This window comes from Gymnogyps californianus, chromosome 17 (assembly GCF_018139145.2).
Source record: "Gymnogyps californianus isolate 813 chromosome 17, ASM1813914v2, whole genome shotgun sequence".
In the NCBI taxonomy this organism is placed as follows: Eukaryota; Metazoa; Chordata; class Aves; order Accipitriformes; family Cathartidae; genus Gymnogyps; species Gymnogyps californianus.
This window is the reverse complement of record NC_059487.1, coordinates 7,347,714-7,360,840: the sequence shown is the minus strand read 5'-3', so window position 1 is coordinate 7,360,840 and position 13,127 is coordinate 7,347,714. Positions and strand designations below refer to the sequence as shown.

The following is a 13,127-nucleotide window of genomic DNA, read 5'->3' as shown; positions in this document are numbered from 1 at the left end:
TAAATCAGCACAACTGTAATCTTCAAGAGTCACATTTCGCACTGGGGGTTTGATTTTGTATTTTCTCTTAAATTGTTGACTGCCTGGGGAAAAAAAATTCAGAAAGTATAAAACTATAAGAAAACATAGCATGTTGTTAGATTACAGCAGTAATGTTGATACCAGCCTTCCCCCGAGAACCTTCTTTGATTGCAAACAAGATTCTTCCCAATCCACATATAAAAATGCGTTTATCTCTTACAAACAAAACATAATGGTTTCAAATGATGGTTGACAGCTTCAGTGAAAAAGGAGTTATCATAACCAAACCTGGATGTATAGGAGTGACTCAAGAATTAAAAGAACAGCAGCACTGCTGAATCCATTTAACTGGCAAAGTGGTTTTAATTGGGTTGGTTGCTAGGGAAGGGCTCCAGCACCATGTATTTCAATGAATTTAAACATTGGACAAATGGCACACCTAAGTCTGCTTAAATAATACACTTGGCATTGGCTCCAGCCATATTTAGAGCAGGTGTGCATTGCTTCTTACTAACCAGTTTTCCCTTATTGTGCAGTTCCACTGTGTGGCATACATGCTGTTACCCTGTTCTGTGGTGGCTGCTGGGCGAGTTGAACTTGCCATACCAATTCTGTATTTAGTGTTTTGCAGTATGCTTATTTTTTAAAAAATCAGTTAATGTAAACGTAACTAAGCTAAACCCAGCTTTCTAGAAGTAGGTTCGAAGCAGGATTAACTTACATATTTGATACAAGAATTAATTTGTTACATGTTTGTACCTTTTCTGTTATAGGAAGAGTCAAATACTATTGATTATATTGGAGTAAATTATTTGACTTCAGCGAAGTTGCACTGGACTTATGCATGGGACAGTTGTGCTAGAACTTGCATTAGGAAGGTTGGGAGCGCCAGGGTGTGCAAGCCACTGTCAGTTACTAGTTTTGCACACAGTGCCTGTTACATCTGTGCCAAGAAATACTAATCAATAGCATGTTAAAAATACCATCTGGGAGTAGAACTGACACTGGTCATCCCTGTGCATCCTGACTGTGCTGCTGTAGAACTGACATTAATTACTGAGGGCAGTATTAAAAAGAAGTCTTTCCTTGGTGTAAATGCTACTTGGGAACAGAACTTGGCTCTGTTCTTTTATAAATAGAATAAATGCACTGAAGTCTGACTTTATCTCTTCAACATTTATAATGTGTCTTAGTGTAATGTTCTGTGTTGCCACACAGGAGAATTAAGTTTGGCTCTGTTCTCATTCCCCATACTAGCAGGAGTTAAGAACAAAAAGAGGCAGCTGTATCTAATTCAGGCTATGAAGGGAGTCAGGGACTTGTTAAACTTGACCGTAAACCATAGAAAATAAGAGGACCAGACTTTCTCTAAAGCAGCCTGCTAGGAGGTTTCATAGGCTTAATAAAGCTCAGCTAGATGCCCCAGCCGAAGAACATTTCATAAATTTCTGATAGTACTTTCCTAAATATAAAACAGGAGTGACCAGACTTGTCAAGTTCATATGTGTAGTCTGGGAGAAAATAAGAGGCATACCTAATTCTCATGAGAGCCACTACAGATTAAGCATCTTTAATATTGGAGGATGGCCTGCAGAGGCACATAAAGCAGTGGACCATCTGTACCACTCAGATCAAAATGCATCGTTGGAGAGGGTGCTATATTAAAAGTGAAGGCAGATTGGGGCACTGCTGTGGAACTCTTCTGGCTTTATCTGTGAGTTGCAGATTAAACTTGTTGACAGAAATGGGGAAAGAACTGTTACTAGAGACTTTATGTCATATTTCTTCCCTGAAGTTCACTGAAGACTAGGGGTTAAAAAAAAAATCAATCTATATTTGACCACTGGCAATCCATGTGAGAGACTCTTCTGTTGCTATTCTGAGAACTATTTAAAGCTGGCTTTTAGATTTTACTGCATGTATGCTGTTAGTTGTGGCATGTCTGTCTTTTATGAATACATACTTCAAGAAATAGGTTATTTTCTAAAATTGCTTTAATTTTCTTACCTAGTTATTGGTATGAGTTTTGCACATAATTACATACTTTGAGTTGGTTCCCAGCAGTACTTACCCTGATAATAACAGGAACATAACACATCAGAATAGTTGAAAAATCTTCATCGAGGAGGGCGTTGAGAAAGAGATAACAGGTTTTGTAGAAGATGCCTGTTGTACTTGACATGAAATTCTCTCCTCCACCCGCAGTATCCTCTCAGAGATAACATTCTTTTAACCATAAATGTGCAAGTGTGGATAAAATAGCCGTGGAATAGCAGTTTATGTACATCCCCAAATGCGTTAAGTATTTTATAGATAGATAAGCAGCTCTCTGAGCTGGGGACAACTTCTATTTTTAGATACAACAGAGTGAGTGAGGGGCAATAAACTGTGAGGAAAAGACAGGCTGAGGGGAGAGAGTCAATGAGGTCATGAGGTTACTTCCATGCATTTGTTTAAAAGAAGTGAGAAAAATGCAAGACAGACTGTTATATGCACAATACTCTTCAGTGAATGTAGTTATGAGCAGATATAACAAGAATGGACAGCCTTCTAAATGCTGCAAGAAAAGTCAGCAAATGCTATTATTCTGAGAAGCTATTAACTAGTATAGAGCAGAAAAAAACCCATTAACTTTTAGACCTCCAGAAAAATGTTTGTGTGTAACAAAAACATCTATGTTGTGATTTTATTTTTTTTTTAACAGCAGTACATATGGAATCATTTCTGAAGAGCAGAAGCCATTTCTCTACCCCTTCCCCCAGAAAGCTGGTGTCCAGGAATACATGCCTGCTAAACTTACTTCTTTTTTTTCCCCCTCCCCTTTTGAAACAGATCCAGGTTTGCCTCTCAAGCTGCTTTTGACTACTCTGGACAGTAGCAACACACTGAATCTGACATGATTCATCCCAGTTGTACTGCTGCAGATGGAATTCTGAGTACAAGGAATGAATATTGATAGGACTTGTTGGTGTTCCTTCTGCTGTAGCCTGGCAAATCTCTGAGCAGCAGCAGAGGTACTAAAGCTGTATCTGTAAACTTGGGAAGTTGGACTTTTCTCTTTCCCTAGCCATTGGAACAAGTGCTAGGATATTTACAATCAATTTTTAGTTTCTATGAAAAAAGTTAGTTTCACCTGCCTGTGAAACACACTGGAGAAACTAGTAAGGAAGAAGGAGTTTTCATTTCCTCAAAACCCTGTTAGTGTACATTTTTGGAAAGCAGCCTTAATAAATATTGCATCATACTATAGCTATGTATCTCTTGACTTCTATGAAAATTCAATGTGCATTTCTTAAATAAGCATAGAAGCCGAGTATAATTTTTCAGACCAGTGGTTTTGCTATTGCATGAGAACTTTCTTAATCAAAGTTTATCTCAAAGAACAGACGCTGACAGAGATGAAGTAATAATGTGGCTATGAAATAATCTGCTGGAGGAAAAACTGTTTTCCCAAATGGCTTTAGGGACAGAATAACCAATGTATTTCTTTGGGTAAAACACACTGTGCTAGATTCTTTCTACTCAGGCATTTCTGGTCTTTACAAAAAGCAGATAGTCTCCCTTGTGTCGTTTTTAATTGATTTTTCACTGCATTACAAGAGATCATTGGCACCAGTCCAGGAGAAGGCAGGCAGCAAGTAGGGAATTCATCAAAAACTGACTCATTGATCACTGGATCTGATGAAGTAATTAGTACTTGATATTTTCAATACAGTTTCATACTGTTATTTTGACTTCCAAAAGCAAGAGAAGATCCCTTTATACCAGAAGATCACTGAGCAAAACTATGATTTCAAAAATTCTTCAGCATGCTTATTCATTTTTTGGAATCTCCTTGTAGGAATTGCTAAGAATTTTTAATTGACTCATTAACAGGAGCAGTACCAGTTAGATGTGCTCTGTTTTGCAAACAAGTCAATTTTGGGGCATTGTATTTATGATGGAGAGAAGTCATAGGCAGTGCAAATCATTTTGGTGCGTCCATTCCCAAACATTTGCAGTAATGGACCTTCAAATGTGTTCATTAATAATAATAATATTTAAAAAAAAAAAAATCTTGGAAACCAACAGAAATGTTGAAGAGATATCACACTAACATCAAAGCTATAGTAGACTTGAAACAGTATCATACCATAGTTCCAAGATCTGGGCAGCTCTGCTCTCTAATGACATTTGTAAGATAAATCAGTGTATAACAAGTCTTCTATCTGAACATCCTCTATGAATTTGCAAATGTGTTGTTAACTCAGTAAATTTTACCACAGTCCTGTTTAAAAATATGGATAGACGTGTGGGGTTTTTTTTTTCTTCAACATCTGCATTTTTGATGCAGGAAACAAAAATGTCATCTCAGAACATCCCAGAACCTTAAGGAAAAAGACTGCTTTTTATATGTATCAAAGCAAAAGTAAGAGTTTGATACCCTGCTAAATCCTTGAACTTGTTGCCAGATTTGAGCACAGACTGAAACTTCATTCCCTACGTTGGTAACAGCTGATGAACTGTGAATTTTTCAAGCTTCTGCTTCTAGCTGGCACTAGAAAATCATTCAGTTGCTTTGTGGTTGGTTGGGTGTTTTTCTTCTTAGGAGTTAGATTATTTCAAGTATATTGCTTTTTACTTCTTTGGAGAGAACCTTGCTGTTCCTTGGTGGGGCAGGGGGGGTCAAGGTATAAATAAATACTTGTTTCCCTCTCCCTTATAGGAGACCTGCAAACAAAAAAGAAATAGAAGCCATTAACCTACCTTGTTCAGAGAGAGCACTAAATCAGCACAATATGGCACAGCATAGTATTGTCCTTGGATTATTCATGATGACTGTTTTATCACTGTTGGATGGAAGTTCAGCTTTCCTGTTAAATCAGCGTCTGAAGGGAAGATTTCAAAGAGACCGTAGAAACATCCGCCCAAACATCATCCTTGTTCTTACTGATGATCAGGATGTAGAACTTGGTAAGAGCCCAACATAAAGAGAAAAGCTAACGAGCATGGCACTGCTTGCTTTTCGTTGAAGCTAGATTCTTGCGTTCAAAATAATTATCTTTTTTTTTCAGTGTGAAAAATGATAGGAAGAACAAGTAGCAAAAGTTTAAACCTACCTTTATGTAGAAAATACTTTCCGTCTGCATGCAATTCAAGGATAGCAAAACTTAGTCTCAACTTAAAATGTCAAACTTCCTGTTTCTGTGGAAATATGAGATTCCTGCCTATCTGTCTTCATCTAGACACCTAAACTATGCTTCTGGCAGTTGCAAGTGTAACCTGGGAAGCTACATGCCAAAGCAGTAGGTTTAAATTCATAACTGATTATGGCACCATGTAATTACCCAAATTTTTTTGTGTAATTGCAGACATTCATTACATATACAATTTTAATTTTAATTACTTAAATGTTGCCTAACATAGTCATACTATTCTTGGTATTGTCCATTTAGATGTGTAGTTAATTACTGACCAAAATCACTTAGTATGAAAAGGTTCTACTGTGTTATTCAATGCTATGTTAATTGTTGAAGAAAGGAGATGAAGATTAAGCACACGCTTTGCCTAATGATTTGGAATAATGAATTAACTGACAGAGTTTGGGTTTTGTTCTGTTACCTGAACAAGCTTATATTTACCAGATGTTGTCTGTAGTTAGGAGAAGTGATTAACACAAACCAGTTTACGTTAATAATTTTGCATTAGAAATATGCTTTTAAGTGAGTATAAAGCGTGGATCATCTGAAAGACAAGAGCTTGTATATGTGTGGTCTTGATGGGTTTTTTTGACAGTTACTGCATCAAATTTCTAGTATGCATGGGAAAAATTGGAAAACAGACCTCACAGAAGAAACAGAACACAATAGTAAAGTTAATCAGCTTGTATTACTTATACACTTACTCAGCTAGTTGAGAAGTTCATCACAGCAACGTGACAGTATTCTTGCAGATGCTTCCTTTTTATCAGTATTACTGCATGTCTGCAGTATCATAGATGTCACATTCTTCTCAAAGGTGGTGAGAAAGCCTACTATGGCAGTAACCCCACCAAATACAAATGTCATTCAAATTAGTAGGATCAGAAGATTTTTTCATTGTTGTTGTCACTTTTTTTTTTTTTAAATGGTTATTTGGATTACAAATAAAGCAATTTCAATAATGTATATCCAAAAGAACCTAAGTACATTATCTTGCAGGCTTAGAAGGTGGTCCTAAAAAATTTATCATCTTCTATTTTATGCTAGCCTGCTTGTTTCTGATGCAATTGTCTTAAGTCCTTTGGGCAGTATATTTCTCTTCTCTGATAATCTGATGCTTTCCAATTTCAAGTATAATGGGCATGTGTCCACACAAATTAGGATCTAAGTAAGGAAAATCCATTTGATGAAGCTGAGATTTGATATTCATCATTTGCCACTAATGGCTTTGTGAGACCCAGTATTTGTTTGAATTAATTTTTATTCTTGTCTGTTGTCTGGTGAGCTGTCCAAGTTAATCAAAATTGCCATTTGTGGGGATTGTGGTTAATGCATTTAAGAAAGATGAAAACAAGATGTGAGTTACAAATAAAAGCTAAGGAAAACTTGGAAGCTATGAAAGTGTAGCAGAGAAAGCTGTGCATAACTAAGATTTCATCTGTTTCTAAGAATATTCTGTGAGTGATTGGTGTTGTAGCTTTCATTGTTCTTTTGTGGCTAATTTTGAGGCAAAAGGGAAGACAACGCAATCTCAAGTGCTATTAACAGCCTTTCCTTCATTTAATTTAAGATAGATTTAACAATGTACCAGTAGCAGGTGGAGTTTACCAGAAAGAGAATGTCGTCCTTTCAGGAAAGGAGTACAATTTTTTTTTTTTTTTTTTTTTTTTTTTTTTTAATTTGTACTACTGTTAATCGTGAGTTTTACTTGGGAAACCAAACCTCAGCCTTGTATTGAAAAAAGAAAAAGGCTGATGAGGGGCTGATGAAAAGGATGCAGAATCTCCAGGTGAAGGGAGAACGAGTATAAATTGTAATGGATACAAATGGGAGAAGACAAATGAGAACACCAAGAGCTACTGAAACATACACACTCAGTTGACTGTCTAATCAAAAGAGTTGTACTGACAAGCAGAATGTAAAGAAGAGGAATATACTGATGAGGAGAAAGAATTAATTAGAAACAAAGACTTTTTTTCCCCGTTAGAGCCATTAAAGTCCAAGTTAGTATGATGCTGATGTCCCCTGTGTGATGGACTCAGGATCTCCAGTTTAATTAGGTTTGCCTACCATATTGCTGTGGTTTAATAAACCAGCTTATTTCATTATCTCATAGTTGGAGAAAGATCTGATTATTTAGAAGATATTTCAGCCATGTTAGAGAAATCTGAGTGAGAGGTGATTTGCATGTTCCTACATCTTCATCTGAAAAACTACAAAAGTGGCATGGAAGATAATTTTTCTTAGTTATCATACATGGAGATTAGGGCCTTAGAGCTTCGTGAAAATTAAATACGAGAAAAAAAAAAAGGAAATGAAGATGTGAAAAGGGTGTCTAATGAGGTTCAAACAGAATAAAAATAGAAGGCTTTAGGGGACAGTTAGTTTAACATTTTGGGGTGCAGTTAACTTATCTGTATATGGATACCACTTCTCAAATTGTGCTTCAGAGTAGACTTAAGTCAGTTGGGACTTAATACATGTTCTTCAACAGCTGGACCTCCCTAAAACTCATGTAAATTATGACCTCTGACAACAACACACAACTAATGAGAAAGTCAATATTATTTCATAAACAACTGGTATATTTTTTCCATTAATATTAGTCAAAATATTAGCCTTATCCCTAAAGTGAACTGTGAAGATACACTAAGCAAAGTTACGGATACCACACAAATTCAAGTGGAATTTCAACCTAGATTTTGCTTCACTTTGTTCAGTGAGCAGCTTGAATGCATCAAACTTTCATATTTTCACAGTAGTCCAATGGATATTTTTTTAAAATAGCTTAGAAATTTCACATTTAACTCCTAAATCATTTTTATTTATTATAAATTGTTTTAGATAGGTAACAGAACATTTTCTGAATTAAATATTGACACTTCAAAGCATGACTTCCCTTGGTGCATCCACTAATGAAACCCCAGAAGGTTTTCCAACTCAAAAGGTGATTTGGTGAGGTTCCGGTTGCTGATGAACTAATATGAACTAAAAACATAACTAATCTTCTGCCACAGAAAGATCAATTTCTACTTTTTCTCACAATTCTATGTTTGTATTGGAGGCAAGCTGAAGAAAATAAGTTTTGGTTGGCTGGTTTAATGCTGTTTAAAATATTTAAAGCTGGCCTATTTAAGATTGTACAGAAGACTCTGCTGGATTTTTACCTTCCACTGATCTGTCACTCTGTATTAGTTCTGAAGCTGGGGAAGCAGATTAGATCATATGTTTTTGTATTAAAGACTGTTGATATATAGGGCCTTGTCATTACAGCAGTTTTATTAAAGGAGGTTACTGTCCCCAAGGGGAGTCTTAACATGTACTGTTATTTATGCACAGATGCCTCTGTCGTTTAAAGGGGTTGTTAAATTGTATTTTAATATCGGGATGACAAAACATTCTTTCGGTCTGCCTATTTATGCTTGGGCTAGCTTATAATACAACACAGAGGAAATGTCCACAGTTTTCAGGCTCACATAATGTATAATTGACTTATAATTGTTAACTGTGTTGTTAGTGCCTTTGAGCACTAACACTTATCCCACAGTTATGGAAACAAAAAATCTTGCTTTCTTCAGAAACTTCTTTTTGATATGTGAAGTTTAGCAAGTTCTAAAGGGGGAATGCAATAACCTGCCTTGATTCTTGTCACAAAGTGATGTGACAGAGATGTGCTCTGACCTGAGAAATGCACAAACAGATTTTAAAAATTTTTTATATTCATTCCAACAAAATGATCTCAAGAAAACTAGTACCATGACAATTTTTAGGTGAAATGACCTACAGTAGCAATTAACCTTCCTTCATGGTGCCAGAGAGTCAGATTTCGTGTGTGGCTTATGACCATTTTCCCTCTAGGTTTTGATTCCTGGTTATATCAATGTGCCCTGTATCAAATCGACTTACTGTTGCAATTTCATAATGAAATCCCTGCCTAAAGAGCTTAGAAGAAACCTAAACCCATTATTGACAGAAACAACATACAGTTTGTGCCAGATGGTTGCAGGATGCATTGATTAAAGCTGAACTGTTAATCCAACTCAACCTTGGGTAAGTTAGCCCCAACCCTACTCCAGCATGAACCCATACCTTCATCTCCATGTTGTCTATTGGCTTTCCCTGCTCATAACAAGAAGGGAGGGTTGGTGATGGAAAGGTTTACTCTCCTTTGCAAGGTCATGCTGATGACAGGTACCATTACAAGTTCTTTGGAAAATGGAAATTCTTCTTAGATCGAGTATAACTCACTCTGATGCAGTTTTAACTGTCAGGCACTGATAGATGAGGGAAACCAAATGTCTTTTTTCTTCTGATCCTTGGTGTTTCTGCATGTAGGAAGAACTCTAATATGGATCCAGATTTAGCTAGGTGGATGTCTATGGTAAAGATCCAGTCTTTGTCCAAAGCCTTGTCTTAAATAGGAAACAGACTAGCCATTTGGCGGCAGCGTGGCTTTTAGTAATTGTTGGCAAAAAGACTTTTACTCCCATTACCCCAATTTATCCAAGTCCCTGCCAGTTAAACTTGCTTGTTTGTTTTTAGATGATAGTCATAAACTACATGGTGTTGTCTGTCCCAAGTAGTTGTCTAAAAAATCTGATTCTGCAGAACCAAGCCTAAGAAAATTTAGAGAGTTTTAGATAACACTATTATCAAGATGGACCAAGTGGATAGAGCTCAGTGGGCTGGTTATGGAAATTATTATGAGGGCTTTACTTTATCTTTGGTTCAGTGAAATTTACAGAAATCAATACCTGCCAATACCTCACATTAGGGAAAAGAACATTTTATCTAGAGAAAAATGCTAGCAGACCCTACTTGAGCAGGGGGTTGGACTAAATAATCTCCAGGCGTCCCTTCCAACCTCAATGGTTCTGTGATTACAACCCTCAGCCTTTTGCAGAAGGTTGGCACAAAACACAGTGCATCAGGTATCTTCTGAAACCAAGGATTAAATAAAGCTTAAGGAGCATGCAAACTTTGGTCAGGGTTGCTGTACAAAGTGAATTTCACCCTCAGGCCACATTGTCTTAGCCTAATTCATGCTGGTTCTTGCCTTCAGCTACTGGAACAGTACTAGTGGCTCCAGAAAGGCTGCACAGATGGTGCAGATAGTTACAGTGGTAAATCTTGAACTTGGAGAGAGAGAGAAATTAAAACAGCGTTATGATCTATGTCAACAGGTTTGAGTCAAATCTTAACTTAGGACTTTAGTATTTGGTCCTTCTTAAAACAATGGGAGAACTTCACTAGAGGGGGGAGAATAATCTCTTTGGATTTGGCTTCACTATGAGATTACAGTGCCCTTACTACCTGTGCTTCATTCTGGTCTCTGATGTAACACGTGAACTCTTAGTTAGCTCTTGTGACTGAAACAAGAAAATAATTCTAAGATGGTTTTCTTCTTCCAGGTTCTATGCAAGTGATGAATAAAACAAGGCGGATCATGGAACATGGAGGTGCTCATTTCATCAATGCCTTTGTGACAACACCCATGTGCTGCCCATCTCGCTCCTCTATTCTTACGGGGAAGTACGTCCACAACCACAACACTTACACTAACAACGAGAACTGTTCTTCTCCGTCCTGGCAGGCTCAGCATGAAATACGTACGTTTGCAGTGTACCTCAACAACACAGGATACAGGACAGGTAAGATCAAGGCTGGCTCCATCTGAAAGCTTCCTTAGACTTATTAGTACAGAGGCTAATGTATATAATATTTTAATTTGTTCTTGTAATGGACTGCAGCAGTGCAGAATGCCAGAGCTTCAGTCTTGCATGTAGGTTTAGCTTCCTTGTACTTCTACTTGAGGAAATTAAAAAAAAAAAACCCAAACAAAAAACAGCAGACTTTTTTCAGAAGCTGGGAAGGATAAAATAGTGTGCATACTTGAACCAAAGGCATAGCATATGTAGAATATGGCCTGCAATTACCTGAAGTGCGCAGAACAGACAAGAAAGATGCTATGGAAAGGAATTAGTGATTTGAATTTTTCATAAAACAGATATATTAATCAAACTAAGAATACAAGAGAAAGGACTGTTTCTTCTGTGCTTTGGGGCAGAGCTGTCAGCTGGATTGGTTTCTCTAGACAATCCATTCCCAGAAAGGTGTTTAGGATAAATAACGACTGAGGAATAATTGGCAAGATCAAATGTACTCCTGAGAAACAAATAATCCTCTTTGTATGCAATGCTCCTTAGGAACAAATATCCTGTAGAAAGCATTTAAAAAAATATGTAGCATGTGTTTCACACCTATTTCCTTCTTGCATTCTCCAGACATGAGATTTAGGTCCTTGCCCGTTACAGTGGTTTTGTCACTTTTCTTGCTAATGCCAGAAGATCGGAAAAGAACAGGAGTTCATTTGTAGGGTTTTGTAAATTTTTTTTTTTTTTTTAAGTCCATGGTAGTACTGGTTTGCCCTACAAACATACAGTTTAGCTTCTTGATCCTTTTTTTTTTTTTTTTTTTAAGCATGAGAAGAAAAAGAGGCCATGAGGAATAAAGCCTTTTGAGGCTTGCTTTTATATTTAAGTTCACAACCTTGGAGTGAGAAAGCTATTATTTTGGAAGGGAGTCTGGTTTTTTCTTCATTCATAAGCTAAGCCTTCTCCCTGTGTTTTTCTCTTCTCTCTTCTCTTTTGTTTAAACTTGAACGAAGAAGTTGTACTCTCCTTCTCCACTTAACCTTCCCTCTGTTTTTCTTTTCTGCCGCTCATTTCACTTCTCCTTGCCCTCTTCTCTATTCATTGTGATCTCCCTGTGTTTTTTTCTGTTGCAAAAGATGATTCTGCTAGAGACTGTTCGTTCTGCGTTGTAGTATTTTCCCTGTGGCCGTGGCATTTGTGGTTTGGATCTATACAGACTTGTGCTGCTGCAGACACCTTTGGGAAATGTGCCGGTGGTATGCAGGCAGGAGGGAGCAGTGTGGTGCAGGTTTCTAGTGCACAAGTTGCAAGTAGAAAATATGAGGGGAGATGGAAAAGGTGTGGCTTTCCTATAATGGTTTCTCAGTTTCAGCCTTGGTTGTCAGTTTTATATTTTTCAACTTTGGCACTTTAAAAAGTTTGACCAACTTTGTTAGACACCGGACTTGGCAGAACAGAGATGAGAGGAAGAGGCTGAGCTCAAGGGAAGTTCTGTCTTTGGCTTTAACAGTCAGGATTTTGACCATTATGCATAAGGCTCACTGTCTCTTTATGTGGATCAATTAAAATAAATATCATGATAATGCAAAGGAGGGGTTTTCCTTCTACAATGGAAGCCATTGAGGCGGTAGGTGTTACAGGTATGTCTTCCTCTGCATTAACCTGTCTCACAATCTAAAAAATGCCAGTGTCATGAGTAGCGACTGAAAGGCTGTGTTCTTGTTACATAGCAGCTACACATAGACAACAAGTTCCCAGTCTCAGTATATTCAGCAGTCAGTCTGATTTTGAAGAGCTTCTCACATCATTGTCCTATAACGTATTGTGGGAAATTAGGCAAGAAGGACAATTTATGTAAACAAACCAAGTCAATTGATGAATTAATCTTTAGAAAAGTCAATGTAAGCAACATCTTAATCATCACTAACTTAAAATAGTGGACGCTAGTACTTCAGCTTGAAGCAGGAGATGATTAGCATGGAAAAGAGACAAAGATCCTGTGACAAACATTTCTGAATGTAAGGGAATTTCTCTGCCAAAGGTTCCTGTGTAAACATTTACAGAAAAAAGGTTCTGTTTTCCGTGAACATATACATCTCTTTCTGTGAGACAGCTTTTAAAATGTACAATGTATTGTTGCATGCTTGGGTCCTGCAGCAACAAATACCAAGATGTTTTATTGGAATAGAGATTTAAACTTTCCCTTAGACATTACTTAATGAGAAAAGCTTCTCTTTTCCATTTGCCTGGCTGGCTGAATGATTAGGTCTTA

The 13,127-nt window shown here is 37.2% G+C and overlaps 1 protein-coding gene across 1 annotated transcript in view; it reads left to right on the top strand.

The window, feature by feature from the left end:
- The window catches only part of SULF2 (sulfatase 2), a 164,454-nt gene that overhangs the window by 96,653 nt on the left and 54,674 nt on the right, over positions 1-13,127 (top strand). The window contains exons 3-4 of the mRNA XM_050907570.1: positions 4,727-4,974; positions 10,613-10,852. Coding sequence (XP_050763527.1) covers positions 4,800-4,974; positions 10,613-10,852 — 415 coding nt within the window. The 5' untranslated portion in view covers positions 4,727-4,799. The remainder of the gene's footprint in view (positions 1-4,726; positions 4,975-10,612; positions 10,853-13,127) is intronic.